Source organism: Littorina saxatilis, linkage group LG1, assembly GCF_037325665.1.
Source record: "Littorina saxatilis isolate snail1 linkage group LG1, US_GU_Lsax_2.0, whole genome shotgun sequence".
NCBI classification, from domain to species: Eukaryota; Metazoa; Mollusca; class Gastropoda; order Littorinimorpha; family Littorinidae; genus Littorina; species Littorina saxatilis.
In genome coordinates this window covers 108843004-108866965 of record NC_090245.1, presented here as the reverse complement: position 1 = coordinate 108866965, position 23962 = coordinate 108843004, and the positions used below count along the sequence as shown (strand labels likewise).

The 23962-nt window shown below is 44.5% G+C and overlaps 2 protein-coding genes across 2 annotated transcripts in view; both read left to right on the top strand.

Moving 5' to 3' along the window:
- Positions 1-6422: 6422 nt before the first annotated feature.
- On the top strand, positions 6423-19939 carry LOC138949626 (pancreatic lipase-related protein 2-like). The gene is made up of 7 exons (XM_070321416.1): positions 6423-6576; positions 6977-7197; positions 10360-10440; positions 11746-11989; positions 13728-13844; positions 16610-16723; positions 19485-19939. Exons 1-7 carry the CDS (start codon positions 6522-6524, stop codon positions 19709-19711), a joined length of 1059 nt encoding a protein of 352 aa, XP_070177517.1. The 5' UTR covers positions 6423-6521; the 3' UTR covers positions 19712-19939.
- A 3956-nt stretch (positions 19940-23895) lies between these two features.
- The window catches only part of LOC138958178 (neuronal acetylcholine receptor subunit alpha-7-like), a 33080-nt gene continuing 33013 nt past the window's right edge, over positions 23896-23962 (top strand). The window contains exon 1 of the mRNA XM_070329263.1: positions 23896-23930. Coding sequence (XP_070185364.1) covers positions 23896-23930 — 35 coding nt within the window. The remainder of the gene's footprint in view (positions 23931-23962) is intronic.

Sequence of the window (23962 nt, the reverse complement as noted above, 5' to 3'; positions counted from 1 at the left end):
AACGATTTGATTCACGAGGTCTTTAAGCCACCCGCCCCGTGCCAAACGATTTGATTCACGAGGTCTTTAAGCCACCCGCCCCGTGCCAAACGATTTGATTCACGAGGTCTTTAAGCCACCCGCCCCGTGCCAAACGATTTGATTCACGAGGACTTTAAGCCACCCGCCCCGTGCCAAACGATTTGATTCACGAGGTCTTTAAGCCACCCGCCCCGTGCCAAACGATTTGATTCACGAGGACTTTAAGCCACCCGCCCCGTGCCAAACGATTTGATTCACGAGGTCTTTAAGCCACCCGCCCCGTGCCAAACGATTTGATTCACGAGGTCTTTAAGCCACCCGCCCCGTGCCAAACGATTTGATTCACGAGGTCTTTAAGCCACCCGCCCCGTGCCAAACGATTTGATTCACGAGGTCTTTAAGCCACCCGCCCCGTGCCAAACGATTTGATTCACGAGGACTTTAAGCCACCCGCCCCGTGCCAAACGATTTGATTCACGAGGTCTTTAAGCCACCCGCCCCGTGCCAAACGATTTGATTCACGAGGTCTTTAAGCCACCCGCCCCGTGCCAAACCAAAACTACGGCGATTTGATTCACAAGGTCTTTAAGCCACCCGCCCCGTGCCAAACCAAAACTACGGCGATTTGATTCACGAGGTCTTTAAGCCACCCGCCCCGTGCCAAACCAAAACTACTCCGAACATAGTTTTTCCATCTTCAGTCACTTCGGAACAGTGGACGTCGGTAAAAGAAAGCAGAAGGGACGCAGATTAATGCGCGACTGATGAGTTGTTTGCAACATACCTTGCTTGGACGACAACAACGACGACGAACTAATGTCCACAGTTAAATCAACTATAATGAACTCAACCCTTGTTTTGACATTCTCCCTTCAGGTAAACGTGATAAGGTCCTTTTGGCACGCAACAATACAAAACGTCTTTTATACATTCTGCAGTCACCGTTCTGAATTCTTTTCGCAACCTGTAGAAGCTGGGGAAATCAGTTCAGTACGCGTAAAATGTGTGTGTGTGTGTGTATGTGTGTGTGTGGCACATATGTGTGGGTGTGTGCTCTTGTTTAGAACAATAGCAAATATGCCACGCTTAAATGAATGCATTTCAGACGTCAAACTCTGTCACACTGCCACATTCACACGACCGGACAGACATGACCAGCTGGTGGCCACAATTACGTGAGGTAAAATGATCTAGTGACTGAATGTAGCATTAGGCACCGTAAAATAACAAATCTTCACACACGTCTCAAGGAAAGCCTACAATAGTATCTTTCGCATGCTCGCCAATCTCTAACGCCAGCTGTGACGGACTTTAGGACGCCGAATCGACGAGTTGGGCTCAGTTGAGCGGTGCGGAAACTTTTAGATCAAAAACACGATCTACGACCTGCTTATTACGCCGCCTTTTTATGTTCATCTGTCTGTCTGTTTGTCTGTCTGTCTGTCTGTCTGTCTGTTTGTCTGTCTGTCTGTCTGTTTGTGTGTCTTCGGATTAGAATTGTATCTCTGGTACTCTGGGTTCAATAGAGCTGACATTTGTTCAGTAGCTTGGAATTTGGGTGCATACAGTGTGTGCAAAAACTTAGCCTGGGTTCCTAGCTGTGGTAAAACGGGAGAAATGATCTTTACACCCCTTCACACAGCCAGCCAGGCAACACATCGGTCAATTAAGGGTTTCAAATGAGGATGCGCGTCTCAACCTAACTCTTGACGTCGGAGAAATGTGCAGTAAGCAATTTAGAATCCCTTAGCAGCTAGTGAGACCTTTATTCACGAAGCATGGGTGTTTTCACGAAGCAAGGGTGTGTACACTAGTCAGATTTTTTTATTATCCGTTTTTGTTGTTTTCAAAGACGTTTTCAATTGAAAGTGAACGTGTACGTCAACGCGTACGTCTTGGTTTGAAATATCTTAACAAGTCAGGGAAGGGCGAAAGAAACGGGAATTTCCGAAAGTGCTGGACGATCTCAAAAATGATGTCTTGCTCGAACAAACGCTCATGAGGGGGAGTACTAGGAGGGCCCCAAAGGGTTTAAAATCGTGATCGTGATTGGCGTTTTTTGACCTTTCTGTGACCGCGATTGCCGAAATTTCCATTTCTGTGATCGTGATGGGACTTTGTCCGTGATCCGTGATGACAAAAAAATCAAGTCTCGTGATCGTGATCGTCATTTGTTTTCGTGATCGTGATGGGCATTATTGCAAAGCATTTTATTTTCAACGTACATTTTTCACAGCTGTATCACTCTATGATCCTCTATTCATCAAGGAGCCAATCCCGATTGAAGGGAAGCAACAACACATTCAGAGATATGATTTTGACAGCGATTGCTTCCCTTTAAGAGAACCAATCACACACCAAAAAAATCCAATCAGAAGGCAAATTGCAAAAGTCTGCCAAACTTCATCCAATGGAAGGGCTTCGTGCAAAGGTTTTGAGTGCATTCAGTCAAATTCGAATTCGAAGATCAAAAATGGCGTGCAGCGGTACTGTCATCGAACTTCTGTTATATTTTGTGGATTCAAGCCAGACCAAAGCAGGCGGCGAGAATGCCTTCCTTGGTGGAAAGGTCAGGCTACGGGTCGGTCTTTCCGAAGACGAAATATCAAGGTATGTTGATCTATGTTGCTCTATGACTGTTCTGAATGTAGGCAAAGATCTTGAAATTTGTTCAAGATCTTTGAGTTTGAGTGAGATCATTGACATTGTCGACATTGCCACGTCCGGCTGTCACTCGCTCAGTGTGACCTCGACTGGCTCGAGATCGAGTCTGCGTGTAGCAAAACCGAAACTAGAAATGTGTTTTTCATCCCAGCAACGTGGACACGCTTGGCATAGATTCTAATTGTCGCTTCTTTGCATTAAGCTTGGATTTATTTTAGCGCCTGTAAACTTTAATATCAACAATGGGTTAAATTCAGAAACAATGGCGGGGAGACGTGCCAGTTTGGGTCACTTGATCCTCATGTCAAAGACGATCAAAGTCAATATTTCGTTGGGGATTTTGTCAGGCATGCTACTTTTCCGGTAATTGCCGGAAATCCGATAAAGCCGTTTTCAAAATCCGGTAAAGTCAAATTTATTCCGGTGAAGTTGAAAATTTTCCGCAAAAACGATCCGTGTGAATATCGTGCAACGCGACCGGGCGCCGGTCTCAATGAAGCCAGCGCACAGTAGTGTTGTTTTCACCAGTTTGGAGGTGTGTTGAATGGTGGTGGGGGGAGGCTAAAATGGGATTTTTAACAAGATCACAACACTATTACAGCCCTGAAAATGATGCCCAGAATGCACCAGATTGCACAGATTGTAACCGTTTTTTGAAAAAAAATTCAGGGGGTTAGGGGCCCCCGGACCCCCCTAGTTGGCTCGCCTGCTTCGCAGGCTCAGGCTTGTGGCTTCGCCACTGGCACTGCGCGCTTCTTTCAGGTAAAACCATTTTTGGCCTGTAGCATTCCTGTTTGTTTTTCAAGGCCATAAAACCAGGCGATGGTGTACCTCAAATTGTATGGCAAAGTTGAAAATAAAGAACCAATCACACATACATGTACTTTAATTTCAATCCACCCAATAGTTTTTGAGAAAATGGGTTATCAAGATTTAGCTCTGGAAATGTGAAATTGTGCAAGTATATATTCATGTGTGTGAAGAGAGAGAGAGAGAGAGAGAGAGAGAGAGAGAGAGAGAGAGAGAGAGAGAGAGACTCAGACTCAGACTCAGACTCAGAACTTTATTACAAAAGGATAAAGGTTTTAGGCAAAGCCTATTCTTCCAACCTGTCCTTTATACAACACATAAAGACAGACGAACATAACAAATAAAAATTCAATCATATAAGATATAGAAATACATTGTATGAATTGCAATACTATATGCAGTTACGGAATTATATAAGGAGAACTCAAAAATTACAAAATTACATTGACATAGTTAAGCCTTTCATTTTGAGAATTAAGTTGCTCAGATGAGCTACACATCCGTTAACACTAGTACAAAATGTTCAACAAAATAACAATCGAACAAGACATTTCATTCACGAATGATGTGTGAACGGGACAGTCTCTTAAACAATTTCACTGAAGTTGCATTTCTTATCTGTTGGGGGAAGGAGTTCCAGTGATGTTCATTTAAAAAGACTCAATTCCCTGCATCGCCGAGCTGCAAAACTTATTCTGCATGATTTGAATAGGTCCACGGATGAAAAGCTAAAGCTCCTAAATTTCCTCCCCTTGAAAGATCAGTTGACGTTAAACAAGGCTGTGTTCATGTATAAAATTCTAAATGACGACTGTCCTAAATATTTGCAATCACATTTCAAACATGCCACAAAAAGATATGGGTCCCAAAAAATCATCCCTCCTATACCTCGAGAGAGAGAGAGAGAGAGAGAGAGAGAGAGAGAGAGAGAGAGAGAGAGAGAGAGAGAGAGAGAGAGAGAGAGAGAGAACAATGAAAACGACATTCTTGTTACTGATTACAAATCATGATATGTATTTCTATGTGTGTATGAAAGAGAATTAAAAAAATAATAATAAAAAAAAGCAACAGTTCTCACTTTGTGTTGAATAAACAATAGATCCAGAGGAGTGAATTACTGTGTGGTTGTGTTTACTTTGACACGTGCTTTCTGTACATGCAACTTTTACCGTGACCGTGATTTGCCACTGGTGTTCGTGATCGTGAAAACAAAAATCAAGGTAACTGTGATCGTGAAAGCTAAAATGTCCCTTCCCGTGATCGTGATGATACCCCCCCTTTGGGGCCCTCTACTAGGTTCTGAGCGATTGGAGTTCCGTCATGGTCACCCACTTGTTCTTCGTTATACTAACATTTCCCCTCATATGATCCAAAAGAGGGGGGGGGGTGGGTGGGTGGGAGGGGTTACTCGATACCGTAGATTCTGAGAGCTTGAAGTTCCGTCATTGTCATCCACTTGTTCCTTGTTATTATCATATTCCCCATCCAGTGATCCAAAACTGGGGGGGGGGGGGGGGGGGGGTTACTAGATACTGGGAGCTTGAAGTTCCGTCATTGTCATCCACTTAACGTGTTCCTGGTTATACTCGGCGCTTACAAGGTGCTTTACGGTAAATCCGTATCACTGTTAACCATACTGCCGTCTGGACGCAAAGAACTGTTTTCGATAAACAGGCTTCATGAATAAATGATAAAAGCTCAGCATCTGTTGCATGGTCTTTTTGTCTTTTGGACGCCATTCTTTTCTTTCAACACAAGATCAAATTTTTTTCTTCAGGGCCAAATACACACAACATGATCTCAAATTAAAAAGTTGAACGTTGATACGTAAGACCGACCGAACTCTTGCCCACAAATTTGAGCAGACACGGACAACGTTCAAGATAAACACGCCATAATTGACATTCTCTTTACGAAACGAAACACCCTGGGGCCTAACAACACTTCTGCCCGAACGCTGGGTACATTTCCTGTTCAAACTACTGTCTGAATATTAAGAACATGCAAGGTTAACTTCGTGTAACACCTGAAAGAAATGAATGCATGTTAGGCCAACGCAATTCCTTAACGTTGAATGGAAAGCACTCGATGAAGTGAGAATCAATATTTGTCCACCAAGCTACACTCACCTAATTTTTTCCCCTTTTTCTCATTTTTTACATTTAGTCAAGTTTTGACGAAATGATTTAACATAGACTTGGAATCGAGACGATGGTGGTGGTGTATGTGCGTGCATGTGTGCGTGTGTGTGTGTAAAGCGAGAAAACTGCTTGACCGATCTTCATGAAACTTTACATGAGAGTTCCTGGGTATGATATCCCCAGACATGATTTTTTAATTGTTCGATAAATATCTTGATGACGTCATATCCGGCTTTTAGTTAAAGTTGAGGCGGCATTCTCACGCCCTCATTTTTTTGTTGGTATCAAAATAGAATCACATTTTGTACATGCAATCTTGGGGTTGCATTTCAGCCTGAGAGATTAATAATTAGTTAATGAGTTTGGTCATTACAAATCTCAACATTTTGATTAAAATTAAAATGTTAGTAATCGATCCAAAACGATTTCATCTTATTCTTTATCATTTCCGGATTCCAAAATCATATAGATATTTTATGCTTGATTAAAAACAAGCTCATACAGTTAAAAAGATTACCGAAAAGCGCGCTTTCCTGTGAAGTGCAATCGCTTTTGCGCTATACTGGCTTGTCAATTTCTGTACGTTAATCACGCCGCAGGGAATCGACGAAGCTAAATTGTCTTGCGACAAAATGCAGCGTGTTCAATTTCTTTCTGTGGGTTCGACAGATTGACTAAATGTAGTTATTTCGCTTTATGCGACTTAATTTTAAATGCGGGAAGGCGGGTGGGGTGAAGTGGAAAGGAGAGGGGCAATGACAGTTACAATAGTATAAAGATGCCTGCATCGTTTTTCAGCTTTCACCTATTTGCAGAATCTCGTGAAGCGGATAGCTTTGAGGCCCAGGACCAATTAGACATCTTCACTGACTTAGTATTGCAGACATGATCGCTCGACTTTTGCTCGCGTTGGCCGCTGGGCCCCATCTATTTGCTGCTGGTGAGAGAAAAGGGTTTTCTCTCCTCGATAGCGTGAGTGAGTGAGTGAGTGAGTCAAAGAGAGAGAGTGGGGAGGTAGAGAGAGAGAGAGCGCGCGCGTGTGTGTGTGTGTGTGTGTGTGTGTGTTGTTTCGCACGTAAGTCTTTATCATTGTGATTTGTTTTCCTGTCTGTCTGTTTCTCAATCTGCATGGTTTCCAGCGTGTTACGATGAGATGCTTCCAGAGTTTCAGTGCTACCACCTGAAGTAACCATGCTTCAGTCTATCTGTCTGTCTGTCTGTCTGTCTGTTTGACTGTCTATATACCTGTCTGTCTGTCTGTCTGTCTGTCTGTCTGTCTGTCTGTCTGTCTGTCTGTCTGTCGGTCCGTCCGTCCTTGTCACGTTCTGCATCCTTGTCAGCCTGGTACTGGGACGTGTGTTACGATGAGATGGTGCCAGCGTTTCAGTGCTACAACCTGAACGCACCCTACACCAACACCTTGTTCCACTACCCCTGGTCGCCCACAGACCAGAACATCATCTTCAGCCTCTTCACCGCCAACAACCCCACCACACCGGACCACCTAGCTGCTCGAGATGCCAAGACTGTTTCTTCGTCCCACTTCAATTCCAATGGGAAGGTGAGGTATTATATTTGGCGAACGCTATTTAGAATTACTGTTTCGCTTACATTAAAAACATACGACAGCGATTGACCCCGGAAAACGATGTCGCTAATATCATAACAGCTACCCCATAACTTCACTTTATGTGGGGAACATATGGGATGAATGTTGGCGGCATTTCTCCACTCCATTCGCGGTTAGCCCAGATGCTACCACGTGGGACCCAGAGCGGCTAACTGGGCCCCAGAAGACATGTGCAAAATAACATGGGGCCGATATGGGGCTCACATGCGGTGCTGGTAGGGATATTCAATTACCCAACCCTCCTTTAACTGACTCTTGGAAAGTAGAGTCACAGTTTGAATCAGGTAGCTTAGCAGACGCATGGAAAGGACTTAAAACTTTGTCAGGACAGGCCAAATCAAAATCCAGTAGCAATAGCATGCCGATGAAAGAACAGGTTGAATTTTCTGAGAAATTAAACGAGTTCTATTGTAGATTCGAGAAAGATGATTTGAAGGATGATTTAGACAGCGTGACTTCCCAGCTTAAGGTAGATATGGCAGGTGAGGAGGAGGACTTTGAAGTTCAAGGCAAGACTGTTGAGAAGGTTTTTAGCAAGTTGAATGTAAAGAAAGCAGTTGGTCCTGATAACATCGGTGGACGAGTTTTGAGATCATGTGCCTGTCAGTTGTCCGTTGTTTTTAGCCGTTTGTTTAGTTGGTCTCTGAAAGATTGCACTGTGCCTAGACTCTGGAAAAACTCTACGATCAGCCCTGTCCCCAAGAACAACAAGCCCAAAACCCTGAATGACTATCGCCCTGTAGCTATCACCTCTATTGTTATGAAGTGCTTTGAGCGCATTGTCCTCTTTAGACTGCTCCATCAGGTCAAGCCCCATCAGGATCCCTTCCAGTTTGCATACAAGCAGAACAGATGCACAGATGACGCCACACTCACACTCTTACACAACGCATACACACACTTAGAAAAATCTGGCTCTTTTGTACGCATTCTTTTCATTGACTTCTCTTCTGCCTTCAACACTATCCAACCCTGCCTCATGGCCCAGAAACTTCTCCGCTACAGCGTGACTCCAAGGCTTATCCTGTGGATTATCAACTTTCTCGTTAACAGAACCCAGTCAGTCCGCTTTCAGACAGCTCTCTCTTCCCTTAGGTCCACCTCCATAGGCTCTCCACAGGGTACAGTTATCTCCCCTGTGTTGTTCACACTCTACACTAACGACTGCAGTGGCACTGACTCCACCCTTCTTATCAAATATTCAGATGATACAGCGCTAGAAGATCTCTCCAATAGTGACGCAACTTACTTTGCAGAAGTAGAACGTTTCAACGCCTGGTGTAAAGACAACTTTTTAGACCTAAATGTGACAAAGACCAAAGAACTTCTGATAGACTTTAGAAGAAACCCTGCCCCTGTCCCTGACCTGATGATTGATGGTGTGACTGTTGAGCGTGTGACTGAATATAAGTATCTTGGCACAGTTATCGATGATAAGCTGTCCTTCAATGCAAACACCACCCTCATACACAAAAAATGTCAGTCACGCATCTACTGCCTTCAGAAACTTAGGAAGTTGAATGTGAACCCTTCTATCCTTCAAACTTTCTACCGCTCTTTCATTGAGTCTGTCATCAATGTGTCCTGGTATGGAGGTCTGAGTGTGAAGAACAGGAATGTCTTAAGTACGAATGGTGAATGTCAGTAGCAAGGTGATTGGCAGGCAGCAAGCAAGTGTGGAGTCCCCGTATGAAAAGCGTGTGGTGAGAAAGAGTAGGCGGATAGCTTCAGATAGGTCCCATGTCCTTGCCCACCTCTATGAACTCCTTCCCTCTGGCCGTAGACTTCGCACGCACAAAGCTAGGACACTCAGGCTGCAAAACAGCTTCATCCCCAAATCCATCACCCTTGGCAACATGTAAACACATCCACATACCCGACTCAGCCCCTCTTCTGCCAGTGCAATCAGTAGTAATGTACATGTATGTATTGGTTTTATGTACGTCCGTATTTTTTCTGTGATATATTGTATGCTATGATTTTTTTGCAATGATGTTTAGCCATAGTCCGTTATACGCGTAGGTGTGCGAGAATATGTAAGCGCAGTGCTTTAAAGATGCCCATGTGGGAATGTGTAAGTGGGTGTAGTCGAATGTCCATGTGGGAATGTGTAAGTGGAGCATATAAGAATGCCCATGTGTGAATGTGTAAGTGGAGCTTATAAGAATGTGTAAGTGGAGCGTGGTCGAATGTCCATGTGTGAATGGGTAAGTTGAGCGTATAAGAATGTCCATGTGTGCGATGTGTAAGTGAGACATGGATGTGTTCATGACTGAATGCGTAAGCACAATGCAAGGAATGGCCAGAAAGGTATGTGGGAGGTGTGTTTATAACCTGCCCTGTTATATAGTGCTATATGTCTTATGTAAAAACAATGTCCTGTTTGTATTATTGTTATGTACCACGCCTGAATTTCTCTATGAGATAATAAAGTATTCTTATTCTTATTCTTATTCATCCTATTCGATATTCTGTATCATAAAGTCTGTCCGATTGATTTATCTAATTTTGTTCACACTTGTTTCAACACACTCTAAACATATCACAGGCAAAATATTTGCGAAATATATTTCTTTGGTCAATCGGTGTCTTTAAAGGGTAAACACATCAAGAAACAAAGATTTCTTTATGTGAAGAAAGACGACTTAGTTTCTTTTCACAAGAAAGGAAATATAATTAATATCTTGCTTTATCAGTTTGCCATAAATCTTAGACATCACAGCTCAACAACTTATTCGAATTATGGCATTAGCCTATCAAAGTAAAGGCGTGTTTACTTTTTATTTGCTTGCTTGACCATTCATTTGAACTATTCCCAATCACTTTTTTTTGCACTGAATGTAATTTTGGTCTGAAGAAATTCTTAACCGGTCGTCAGAAAAGGTCAATCTTGAATACATGTGGTGCTATTTCAGCATTATATTTTATTTAGAATTATAGTTGTTTGTAAAATATTAGTATTTTCCAGCTTTTGTTAGTTATAAACGAGGAATGCCTTTATAAATCTTCGTTTGCTAAGCCAAGCCAAGACAGTAAAAACAAAGTCGTTTTCTTCTGTTCGTTTAATGTTGGCATAACGTTTTCCTTGACCAGGTCGCTTTCCTCATTCACGGCTTTACGGACTCCATGGAAGGAATATGGGTGGCTCCCTTGATACAGGAGCTGCTGACGAAAGTAAGTACACCTGTACTCACAACGAACAAAAGTGAGGCGGTTGCACAGAACACTCCGGTGATAACTGTATTTTAGTTAACTTTCAGTTAGAATATGTTTGGATCACTCCCCGGATGTGGGGGGAGGTGAGGGGTGAGGGAGCTTCGCGGCTGTGTTGGCCAGTATTAGAATACCGTCATGTATTTTAGGTTGTGGCTGTGTTGGCCAGTAGAATACCGTCGTGTATTTTAGGTTGTGGCTGTGTTGGCCAGTAGAATACCGTCATGTATTTTAGGTTGTGGCTGTGTTGGCCAGTAGAATACCGTCCTGTATTTTAGGTTGTGGCTGTGTTGGCCAGTATTAGAATACCGTCATGTATTTTAGGTTGTGGCTGTGTTGGCCAGTATTAGAATACCGTCATGTATTTTAGGTTGTGGCTGTGTTGGCCAGTAGAATACCGTCATGTATTTTAGGTTGTGGCTGTGTTGGCCAGTATCAGAATACCGTCATGTATTTTAGGTTGTGGCTGTGTTGGCCAGTAGAACACCGTCATGTATTTTAGGTTGTGGCTGTGTTGGCCAGTAGAATACCGTCATGTATTTTAGGTTGTGGCTGTGTTGGCCAGTAGAATACCGTCATGTATTTTAGGTTGTGGCTGTGTTGGCCAGTAGAATACCGTCATGTATTTTAGGTTGTGGCTGTGTTGGCCAGTAGAATACCGTCATGTATTTTAGGTTGTGGCTGTGTTGGCCACTAGAATACCGTCATGTATTTTAGGTTGTGGCTGTGTTGGCCAGTAGAATACCGTCGTGTATTTTAGGTTGTGGCTGTGTTGGCCAGTAGAATACCGTCATGTATTTTAGGTTGTGGCTTTCCGCCACACCAATGTTTCATGAAATCGCGTCCGACATTTCTCATGTACCAGCCAGTAATCGTTCAGCTTAGTGCTGTTACCCTTGACATATGTACCAGAGATAGACCCAGTCGTGTATTTACCAGCCAGTAATCGTTAAGCTTAGTGCTGTTACCCTTGACATATGTACCAGAGATAGACCCAGTCGTGTATTTACCAGCCAGTAATCGTTAAGCTTAGTGCTGTTACCCTTGACATATTTACCAGAGATAGACCCAGTCGTGTATTTAGCAGCCAGTAATCGTTCAGCTTAGTGCTGTTACCCTTGACATATTTACCAGAGATAGACCCAGTCGTGTATTTACCAGCCAGTAATCGTTCAGCTTAGTGCTGTTACCCTTGACATATGTACCAGAGATAGACCCAGTCGTGTATTTAGCAGCCACTGCAACCCACAACTAACTGATGTTCAGGTGGAAAACGTCATCTTCGTTGACTGGGAGAACGGCGCAAAGGGTCCAGACTACTACCGAGCCACTGCCAACACCCGGGTGGTCGGGGCTCAGGTAGCCACCCTGATCAAGACACTCGGGGTGGATCCAGCCATTGTCCATCTCATCGGTCACTCGCTGGGCGCTCACGTGGCTGGCTATGCCGGGGAGAAGTTCGGAGGTACTTACTACGAATTTGACGACAGAAAGATCGGCAGAATCACAGGTAAGTGCAGTGTCGTTTTGGTTGCCAGGGGTGGTGAGAGAGAGAGAGAGAGAGAGAGAGAGAGAGAGAGAGAGAGAGAGAGAGAGAGAGAGAGAGAGAGAGAGAGAGAGAGAGAGAGAGAGAGAGAGAGAGAGAGAGAGAGCATACAAGTTCGGATTAGTTGAAACTTCCAACAAATTTCAATTTAGACCAATCCGACCTCCCCCGAGGCGTATGGCTGCCTGAATGGCGGGGTTAAAACGGTCATACACGTAAAAACCCACTCGTGCAAAAACATGAGTGAACGTGGGAGTTTCAGCCCATGAACGAAGAAGAAGACAACCAATCTGCCCCAGCACTTGGTACTCAGCCAGACAGGCGCTTTCTCGTGCACCACGTCTCAGGTGAGTATAGCACGTTGACTGTCAGTAAGGTTGTTCTCAGGTCAGTATAGCACGTTGACTGTCAGTAAGGTTGTTCTCAGGTCAGTATAGCACGTTGACTGTCAGTAAGGTTGTTCTCAGGTCAGTATAGCACGTTGACTGTCAGTAAGGTTGTTCTCAGGTCAGTATAGCACGTTGACTGTCAGTAAGGTTGTTCTCAGGTCAGTATAGCACGTTGACTGTCAAGTAAGGTTGTTCTCAGGTCAGTATAGCACGTTGACTGTCAAGTAAGGTTGTTCTCAGGTCAGTATAGCACGTTGACTGTCAAGTAAGGTTGTTCTCAGGTCAGTATAGCACGTTGACTGTCAAGTAAGGTTGTTCTCAGGTGAGTATAGCACGTTGACTGTCAAGTACGGTTGTTCTCAGGTCAGTATAGCACGTTGACTGTCAAGTAAAGTTGTTCTCAGGTCAGTATAGCACGTTGACTGTCAAGTAAGGTTGTTCTCAGGTCAGTATAGCACGTTGACTGTCAAGTAAGGTTGTTCTCAGGTCAGTATAGCACGTTGACTGTCAGTAAGGTTGTTCTCAGGTCAGTATAGCACGTTGACTGTCAAGTAAGGTTGTTCTCAGGTCAGTATAGCACGTTGACTGTCAGTAAGGTTGTTCTCAGGTCAGTATAGCACGTTGACTGTCAAGTAAGGTTGTTCTCAGGTCAGTATAGCACGTTGACTGTCAAGTAAGGTTGTTCTCAGGTCAGTATAGCACGTTGACTGTCAAGTAAGGTTGTTCTCAGGTCAGTATAGCACGTTGGCTGTCAAGTAAGGTTGTTCTCAGGTCAGTATAGCACGTTGACTGTCAAGTAAGGTTGTTCTCAGGTCAGTATAGCACGTTGACTGTCAAGTAAGGTTGTTCTCAGGTCAGTATAGCACGTTGACTGTCAAGTAAGGTTGTTCTCAGGTCAATATAGCACGTTGACTGTCAAGTAAGGTTGTTCTCATGGCAGACTCTCCACCAGCTTGACAGTCAACTGCTATACTGACCTGAGACGTGGTTATGTTTGAAGTCTCTCTGGGGTCGCTGAAAACAAGTCGGCAAAGTGTCTACCATGTCAACTGTCCCGGCGATTTAGTCCTGATTTACTTCTGATTTGATATTTCATCGTTTACAAAGAATCACACAAAAGTGGCATAATACAGACTATATCTCTATGAATTATTAAGTTGTCAGCGTGCACTAATTTTCTTCCCCCCCTTCCCCACCAGCATATGTAATACTTCTCTTGTATAAAAACACAGATTAATCCGATCCGATGAAATGTTCTCTTGGGAGAAAGTAAATGCGTGTCTTACTGCAGTATTTGCATTGTCGTTTTACAGCAATGGATCCGGCAGCGCCCAAGTTTGAGGGTTACGATGTTCGCGTGAAACTGGACCCAACTGACGCAACCTTTGTGGACGTCATACATTCTGACACAGAATCGCTCTACAAAGGAGGTACAGTCAAACCTGTCTATTTGTACCACCCCTGGGACCGACCTAAAGTGGTCGTTATTCACAGGTGGTCGCTAGGGAAATGTGAAATAGAAGAAAAACTTGTCTGGGATCCTTGGGATGGTCGTTGTGGGCAGGTGTTTGCTGTGGAGAGGTGGTCACCAGGGGCAGGTTTCACTGTGTGCTAACGTCAGTGTGCAGGTTGTAGTGATTGATATGGTTAAGGAAGGATGGTACTTGTAGTGATTGGTCTTGTGTGCACTGTTGTAAGTGCTAGTGCTAGTGTTGGTGTGTGTATGTGTGTGTGTGTGTGTGTGTGTGTGTGTGTGTGTGTGTGTGTGTATGTGTATATCTCTGTGTGTGTGTGCGTGTGTGTGTGTGTGTGTATGTGTGTGTGTGTGTATATATGTGTGTGTGTGTGTGTAGTGTGTGAGTGTTGTGTGTGTGTATGTGTGTGTGTGTGTGTGTGTGTGTGTGTGTGTGTGTGTGTGTGTTTAGAAGACTGGGTGGCCGTGTGTGTTTAGAAGACTGGGTGGCCGAGTGGTAACGCACTTGCGCTCGGACTTGAAGCGAGAGGTTGCAAGTTCGACCCTGGGTCAGGGCGTTAGCAATTTTCTCCCCCCTTTCCTAACCTAGGTGGTGGGTTCAAGTACTAGTCTTTCGGATGAGACGAAAAACCGAGGTCCCTTCGTGTACACTACATTGGGGTGTGCACGTTAAAGATCCCACGATTGACAAAAGGGTCTTTCCTGGCAAAATTGTATAGGCATAGATAAAAATGTCCACGAAAATACCCGTGTGACTTGGAATAATAGGCCGTGAAAAGTAGGATATATATGCGCCGAAATGGCTGCGATCTGCTGGCCGATGTGAATGCGTGATGTATTGTGTAAAAAAATTCCATCTCACACGGCATAAATAAAATCCCTGCGCCTTGAATATGTGCGCGCGATATAAATTGCATAAAATAAAAATAAAATAAATATAAATAAATCCCTGCGCTTAGAACTGTACCCACGGAATACGCGCGATATAAGCCTTATATTGATTGATTGATTGATTGATTGATTGATTGTTTAGTTTTCATCAGAATTACCCATTAAACTATCTGCTTTAAAGCTTCAGAGATTCACTAATTATCAAGTTTTTTTTATATAAGATTTAAAGTACATATAACAAAGAACATATAACAAAGTACATATAACAAAGAACTTATAACAAAGTACATATAACAAAGTACAAATAACAAAGAACAGAGAGAGAATAGACGAATTCTGAAAATAACACCGTCGGATTTCTATGGGTTGTGGGAGAGTGACCTCGTCTTGTAAAACTTCGTACAAACATTGCAGGGGCCAATCACTAGCGCGGGGTGTGGCGGAAACACGTGGAAACGCGCAAGTGTCTCCGCCACACCCCTCGCCACTGATTCGCTCCTCTAATGTTTGAACGAGGTTTGGCAAGAAGAGCTAACTCCGCCACACCCCTCGCTAGTGATTCGCTCCTCTAATGTTTGAACGAGGTTTGGCAAGAAGAGCTAACTCCGCCACACCACTCGCTAGTGATTCGCTCCTCTAATGTTTGAACGAGGTTTGGCAAGAAGAGCTAACTCCGCCACACCCCTCGCTAGTGATTCGCTCCTCTAATGTTTGAACGAGGTTTGGCAAGAAGAGCTAACTCCGCCACACCCCTCGCTAGTGATTCGCTCCTCTAATGTTTGAACGAGGTTTGGCAAGAAGAGCTAACTCCGCCACACCCCTCGCTAGTGATTCGCTCTTCTAATGTTTGAACGAGGTTTGGCAAGAAGAGCTAACTCCGCCACACCCCTCGCTAGTGATTCGCTCCTCTAATGTTTAAACGAGGTTTGGCAAGAAGAGCTAACTCCGCCACACCCCTCGCTAGTGATTCGCTCTTCTAATGTTTGAACGAGGTTTGGCAAGAAGAGCTAACTCCGCCACACCACTCGCTAGTGATTCGCTCCTCTAATGTTTGAACGAGGTTTGGCAAGAAGAGCTTACTCCGCCACACCCCTCGCCACTGATTCGCTCCTCTAATGTTTGAACGAGGTTTGGCAAGAAGAGCTAACTCCGCCACACCCCTCGCTAGTGATTCGCTCCTCTAATGTTTAAACGAGGTTTGGCAAGAAGAGCTAACTCCGCCACACCCCTCGCTAGTGATTCGCTCTTCTAATGTTTGAACGAGGTTTGGCAAGAAGAGCTAACTCCGCCACACCACTCGCTAGTGATTCGCTCCTCTAATGTTTGAACGAGGTTTGGCAAGAAGAGCTAACTCCGCCACACCCCTCGCTAGTGATTCGCTCCTCTAATGTTTGAACGAGGTTTGGCAAGAAGAGCTAACTCCGCCACACCCCTCGCTAGTGATTCGCTCCTCTAATGTTTGAACGAGGTTTGGCAAGAAGAGCTAACTCCGCCACACCCCTCGCTAGTGATTCGCTCTTCTAATGTTTGAACGAGGTTTGGCAAGAAGAGCTAACTCCGCCACACCACTCGCTAGTGATTCGCTCCTCTAATGTTTAAACGAGGTTTGGCAAGAAGAGCTAACTCCGCCACACCCCTCGCTAGTGATTCGCTCCTCTAATGTTTGAACGAGGTTTGGCAAGAAGAGGTAACTCTTCCACAACCCACACAAACCCGACTGAGTTATTTCCTAACATCGTCTGTTGGCCGTGGGTATGGATAAGGAGCACACAAAACGTAACCCGTGAACAAAACATGTAATTACCCTCGCCTGTTGTCATGTCTTTGCAGGTCTCGGCGTGAAGAAGCCCTGTGGTCACGTGGACTTTTTCCCCAATGGCGGATGGGACCAGCCCGGATGTAGCCCCAGTCTCATCGACCTGTCTGACTTCAGCAGTGTTATGAGTGAGTCCCAGGCTTCTTCTACAGCCTCACATTAATTGGGCGAAGTTAACTTCGCGAATTCTACCGTAAACTTCCATGTAAACGCCCAGTATCAAGCAAACGCCCATCCCCTACTTTGGGACAAAAAATGTGTATAGGGTATATAGTACCTTGTAAACGCCCACCCCCCACATTTCTTCTAAACCGGCACGGTTGGCCTAGTGGTAAGACGTCCGCCCCGTGATCGGGATGTCGTGGGTTCGAACCCCGGCCGGGTCATACCTAAGACTTTAAAATTGGCAATCTAGTGGCTGCTCCGCCTGGCGTCTGGCATTATGGGGTTAGTGCTAGGACTGGTTGGTCCGGTGTCAGAATAATGTGACTGGGTGAGACATGAAGCCTGTGCTGCGACTTCTGTCTTGTGTGTGGCGCACGTTATATGTCAAAGCAGCACCGCCCTGATATGGCCCTGAATTCGTGGTCGGCTGGGCGTTAAGCAAACACACAAACAAAAAAACACATTTCTTCTAAAGGTAGCTTACGGTACTTCACAAAGCTGGTTGCTCGAAGCTTTGGCATTGGATTTTGGGTAAATGTTGAATAAAACTTTGCGAAGTCTTCGCGAAGTCGACTTTGGGTTTAATTGAGGACAGCCTTTATACAAGTTGACTTTGGGTTTAATTGAGGACAGCCTTTATACAAGTTGACTTTGGGTTTAATTGAGGACAGCCTTTATACAAGTCGACTTTGGGTTTAATTGAGGACAGCCTTTATACAAGTCGACTTTGGGTTTAATTGAGGACAGCCTTTATACAAGTCGACTCAGAAACTGCTTTTTCTAGCTGTATGCCTTACCTTTGCCTTACAAATATGGTGATGTGTTTTGTGTTTCATATTTGTATGTTAATTGAGACACATATTATTCTTTCGAACATGCATATTTCAACCATTATTATTGTATCACGAACCCTGTCGCATGCAAACATTATTATTGTATCACGAACCCTGTCACATGCAATCATTATTATTGTATCACGAACCCTGTCGCATGCAACCCTTATTATTGTATCACGAACCCTGTCGCATGCAACCATTATTATTGTATCACGAACCCTGTCGCATACAATCATTATTATTGTATCACGAACCCTGTCGCGTGCAAACATTATTATTGTATCACGAACCCTGTCACATGCAACCATTATTATTGTATCACGAACCCTGTCGCATGCAACCATTATTATTGTATCACGAACCCTGTCACATGCAACCATTATTATTGTATCACAAACCCTGTCGCATGCAGCCATTATTATTGTATCACGAACCCTGTCGCATGCAACCATTATTATTGTATCACGAACCCTGTCGCATGCAAACATTACTATTGTATCACGAACCCTGTCGCATGCAATCATTACTATTGTATCACGAACCCTGTCGCATGCAAACATTACTATTGTATCACGAACCCTGTCGCATGCAATCATTACTATTGTATCACGAACCCTGTCGCGTGCAAACATTACTATTGTATCACGAACCCTGTCGCATGCAATCATTACTATTGTATCACGAACCCTGTCGCATGCAACCCTTATTATTGTATCACGAACCCTGTCGCATGCAATCATTAATATTGTATCACAAACCCTGTCGCATGCAATCATTATTATTGTATCACAAACCCTGTCGCATGCAATCATTATTATTGTATCACGAACCCTGTCGCATGCAATCATTATTATTGTTTCACAAACCCTGTCGCATGCAATCCTTATTATTGTATCACAAACCCTGTCGCATGCAATCCTTATTATTGTATCACGAACCCTGTCGCATGCAACCATTATTATTGTATCACAAACCCTGTCGCATGCAATCATTATTATTGTATCACGAACCCTGTCACATGCAACCATTATTATTGTATCACGAACCCTGTCGCATGCAATCATTATTATTGTATCACAAACCCTGTCGCATGCAATCCTTATTATTGTATCACGAACCCTGTCGCATGCAACCATTATTATTGTATCACAAACCCTGTCGCATGCAGCCATTATTATTGTATCACGAACCCTGTCACATGCAACCATTATTATTGTATCACACACCCTGTCGCATGCAATCATTATTATTGTATCACACACCCTGTCGCATGCAATCATTATTATTGTATCACACACCCTGTCGCATGCAATCATTATTATTGTATCACGAACCCTGTCGCATGCAATCATTATTATTGTATCACACACCCTGTCGCATGCAATCATTATTATTGTATCACGAACCCTGTCGCATGCAATCATTATTATTGTATCACGAACCCTGTCGCATGCAATCATTATTATTGTATCACGAACCCTGTTGCATGCAGCCACAGGCTGTCCTCAACATGACTCAGCTAGATAGTTGAATACGATGTTGCAGTCTGATATATAGTGTGTGTCTTCAACATGACTCAGCTAGATAGTTGAATACGATGTTGCAGTCTGATATATAGTGTGTGTATCTGCCAGGTACATGTATCACTTTCTTTCACAAGACACAGCTACGAGATAGATAGTGGAATTCAATTTTGTTGCATGATGTATTATTTCCCTCATCGTATGCTTCTATCTTGCAGGTATGGCAACTAGATAGCTGAATACAATGTTGCTGTCTGATGTGGAGTGTATTTGTATCTCGCAGATAGCGCTTACTTCAACATTATACAGCTAGATAGTTGATAAGAATGTTTCTGTCTGATGTAGAGTGTGTGTCTGCCTGGCAGGTATCACGGAGACTGTCGCCTGCAGCCATAGCCGCGCCATCGCGTACTTCAACGCCAGTATCAACGAGCACGACTTTGAGGGTCACCCTTGCAGCGGGCTGGAGGACTATTTGGACGGGTACTGCGAGAGGTGCGGAACAAGCGGGTGCAATCACATGGGGTACGCCGCCTCGCCCTTGAAGCCAGGCTCGTTCTTCCTTCATACCGATAGCTTGTACCCGTTTTAGTAGTACCCTTTCCTGTTGTATTGGGTTGAAGATCAGGCGTGTTCTTGCTTCAATCGGCTGGCTCGCACTCGTTTTGACTTGCCTGTAGATGCCCGTACTGATGGTGCTCATTTGCTATCAGACACCCATTACCTGAGGTCAGATGCGAGGCTGTATAAATCTACCCAGTGCGGTCGTTTTGGCTTGTCAAAATTATATGCGAAAAGAAACCATTGGGATCTGTTGAAATTGTTGTTGTTGTTACTGTGGTGTGTGTGTGTGTGACGGTGTGTGTGTGTGTGTGTGTGTGTGTGTGTGTGTGTGTGTGTGTGTGTGTGTGTGTGTGTGTGTGAGTGAGGGCATCTTTTTGTCAACAAAGTGGAAGCTGTTTAATTTGGTTCTGGTGGCAGCCCTAAAACACAGCCTCGGGCTCCCAAACACTGAGTTGCATGCCGGAACAGGTGGCTGCTGCTTTTTCTGCCAAGCACGAAGTGAGACCAGGGGAAGCAACTGCCTCCGAGCACAAGTGCCCCGACAAAGAATTGACAACTTACTCCCCTTACACTGCAAACTCGCCGTGCTTCCCAACCTGGCTGAGACGACATGTACAATACTGTCCCGGTAAAGCCTGTCATTAACTTGCTGAAGACGACATGTACCGCCACACGATGTACAGTACTGTCCCGGTAAAGCCTGTCATTAACTTGCTGAAGACGACATGTACTGCCACACGCTGTACAATACTGTCCCGGTAAAGCCCGTCATTAACTTGCTGAAGTCGACATGTACTGCCACACGCTGTACAATACTGTCCCGGTAAAGCCCGTCATTAACTTGCTGAAGTCGACATGTACCGCTACACGCTGTACAATACTGTCCCGGTAAAGCCCGTCATTAACTTGCTGAAGTCGACATGTACCGCCACACGCTGTACAATACTGTCCCGGTAAAGCGGCCCGTCATTAACTTGCTGAAGTCGACATGTACCGCCACACGCTGTACAATACTGTCCCGGTAAAGCCCGTCATTAACTTGCTGAAGTCGACATGTACCGCCACACGATGTACAATACTGTCCCGGTAAAGCCCGTCATTAACTTGCTGAAGTCGACATGTACCGCCACACGCTGTACAATACTGTCCCGGTAAAGCGGCCCGTCATTAACTTGCTGAAGACGACATGTACCGCCACACGATGTACAATACTGTCCCGGTAAAGCCTGTCATTAACTTGCTGAAGACGACATGTACCGCCACACGATGTACAATACTGTCCCGGTAAAGCCTGTCATTAACTTGCTGAAGACGACATGTACCGCCACACGATGTACAATACTGTCCCGATAAAGCCCGTCATTAACTTGCTGAAGTCGACATGTACCGCCACACGCTGTACAATACTGTCCCGGTAAAGCCTGTCATTAACTTGCTGAAGTCGAACCTGTAGCACTGAGTTCAAGCACGTACGCACGCACGCACGCACACCAAACAAACATACAATCAAAACAAAAAACACGCACGCACGCACGTACGCGCGCGCACAAACACACACATACACACACACACACACACACACACACACACACACACACACACACAAACACACACACTATCACACACACACTATGACATACACTATCACACACACTATGACATACACTATCACACACACTATGACATACACTATCACACACACTATGACATACACTATCACACACACTATGACACACACTATCACACACACTATGACATACACTATCACACACACTATGACATACACTATCACACACACTATGACATACACTATCACACACACTATGACATACACTATCACACACACTATCACACACACAAACACACACACTATGACATACACTATGACACACACTATGACATACACTATGACATACACTATGACACACACTATGACATACACTATGACACACACTATGACAGACATTATGACACACACTATGACATACACTATGACACACACTATGACATACACTATGACACACACTATGACATACACTATCACACACACTATGACATACACTATGACACACACTATGACATACACTATGACACACACTATGACATACACTATGACACACACTATGACATACACTATCACACACACTATGACACACACTATGACATACACTATGACACACACTATGAACACTGACATACACTATCACACACACTATGACATACACTATGACACACACTATGACATACACTATGACACACACTATGACATACACTATGACACACACTATGACACACACTATGACATACACTATGACACACACTATGACATACACTATGACACACACTATGACATACACTATCACACACACTATGACATACACTATCACACACACTATGACATACACTATCACACACACTATGACATACACTATCACACACACACAGCCACACATGGGCGTAATCGGACGGACACACAGAGACAGACAGACAGACAGACAGCAAATTAACGGCCTGACTAACTAGTAGTTTTCACAGAAAGCCAAACGGATGCACGACTGGTAAAAGAACGGAGCAGACCAACTCTCTGGAAATCTCACACACAAACTGTGTAACTTTAACATGGGATAATAAGGAGGATACTCATATGGCACAAATCCTAGAATAGTTCTAAGCGCCTCACAAAAAACATAAAACAAATAGGGTCCGATATTTAGCCTCGAACAAGTCTAAATATCGGACGCTGAAAACACAATAGCTGTTAATCATCTAACACAATATCAGAGAACAGAAGCATTCTCACAATGCCTTCTTTCTGGTCGTTCGTCTGAAGGACACTCCCGTCTCCGTGATGATGCTGGTAGTGCGCTGCAGGTCCTCTAGACTGCCGTGGAGTGTTCGGGACACTGGGATGGGGTTTGGCCTGCTCCTCTTTCTGAACGCCTGGTAGATCGGGCATGACTGCAGCAGACGGTTGATGTCAGGACCGAGGTGCACGAGAAGGTTACCAACCGGGTGGGAGCCATGCAGCCGCTTTGTCGGATTGGTTGAAATTGAGGTTCGTTGTGATTTCAACGAATCGGACCCCGTGTTTTGTTCTCTCCCGGTTGCGTGGCACCCACTCTCGCTTCGTGCACCACAGCCCTGGCTGTCAGTCCCGCAGGGGCACTGCTCCGTTTGGCCGATGCGCAGTTTTATGCACAGGTGATGTTAGAGGCGGTTGTGTCCTAGCTGGCCTGAACGAGAATACTCACTCCAGGCGGGGACAGAAAGACACGGGGTGATCTCTTTGGGGTTGTGATCAAGGATCTCTGGTGTCGTCGTTGGAGCATCCTACTCTCTGGTAGACGTCGCGGTCACATGCATAGCGTTCACTACGATTGTATTCAGAAACTGCAATAATAAAGAAATAAACTTTTTAGGTTGTTTCTTTCTTTCAAGAATGTTTAATTTCTTTCTCGAAATGATATTGCTGCTGTCTCACAAATGCTGCAGCATTTTCGAAATGCCACGCTTTTTGTGTTGCGACATTTTGCGTCCCAATTATCGTGCATCCATCTCTCTTCTCTTTTAGTGCGACCGTCTGTCAGCCTTTCCAATGTAACTATCTATTTATCGAAAAAACAGGGCGTTTACGCTCTAATAGGGAAAGAAAAGTTGAATGTGTGCGGCAGCTCATTACTCCACTGGCAAGCCATATGATCGCCAGGTTGGCAGAGACTGCAGAGAGAGCGGTCCCCAGTTAGCGTCTGGGTCGGCCGATCCATGATGCGGGACCGTTCATTGAGCTTTACAGCCTTTCATGATTTAAAAGCTTTGCCGTGTGTGTGGCGTGTGCCTGCAAGCTGCCTCCGCCTTGCCACTTTTCAAGCCAGTGCTTGGCCGACCAGGAAGGTACCTCACACCTCAACACGTGGATATCTTCTCGTGTTCCACATACGTATTTTTCTCTGCATGCCAATGTGGGTTGCCCTCCGGTGAACTTCTTGGATTTCTGACCTAATTGTGACCAGATTGAATTTCTCTTGCAGTTTTGTTCAGAACAGACCGTTTTGTCTGCAATGGACTGACATTTTACTTTTTAGGGAAAAGGGCTTTCTGTTCTATTTCTGAGCATGGATTTTGGACGCCCCTCGTTTTATCTGTTGACGATCAAACTGGCCTTCTGAGCCTTCTCTACCTGTGAGCCAGTCGAAAGTTCTTTCTTTTGGTGACATGACTCGTTCTATTCAGGGCCACGCCGAAGTGCTGTGAGTATGACCATGCTGGATTGCTACTCCAG

Excerpts from the sequence above, each read along its gene's own strand:
- LOC138949626 (XM_070321416.1), top strand. The coding sequence starts at position 6,522 with ATGATCGCTCGACTTTTGCTCGCGTTGGCCGCTGGGCCCCATCTATTT. Across the intron at positions 10,441-11,745 it reads TACAGGAGCTGCTGACGAAA|GTGGAAAACGTCATCTTCGT; the intron begins GTAAGTACACCT and ends ACTGATGTTCAG. Across the intron at positions 16,724-19,484 it reads TGACTTCAGCAGTGTTATGA|GTATCACGGAGACTGTCGCC; the intron begins GTGAGTCCCAGG and ends TCTGCCTGGCAG.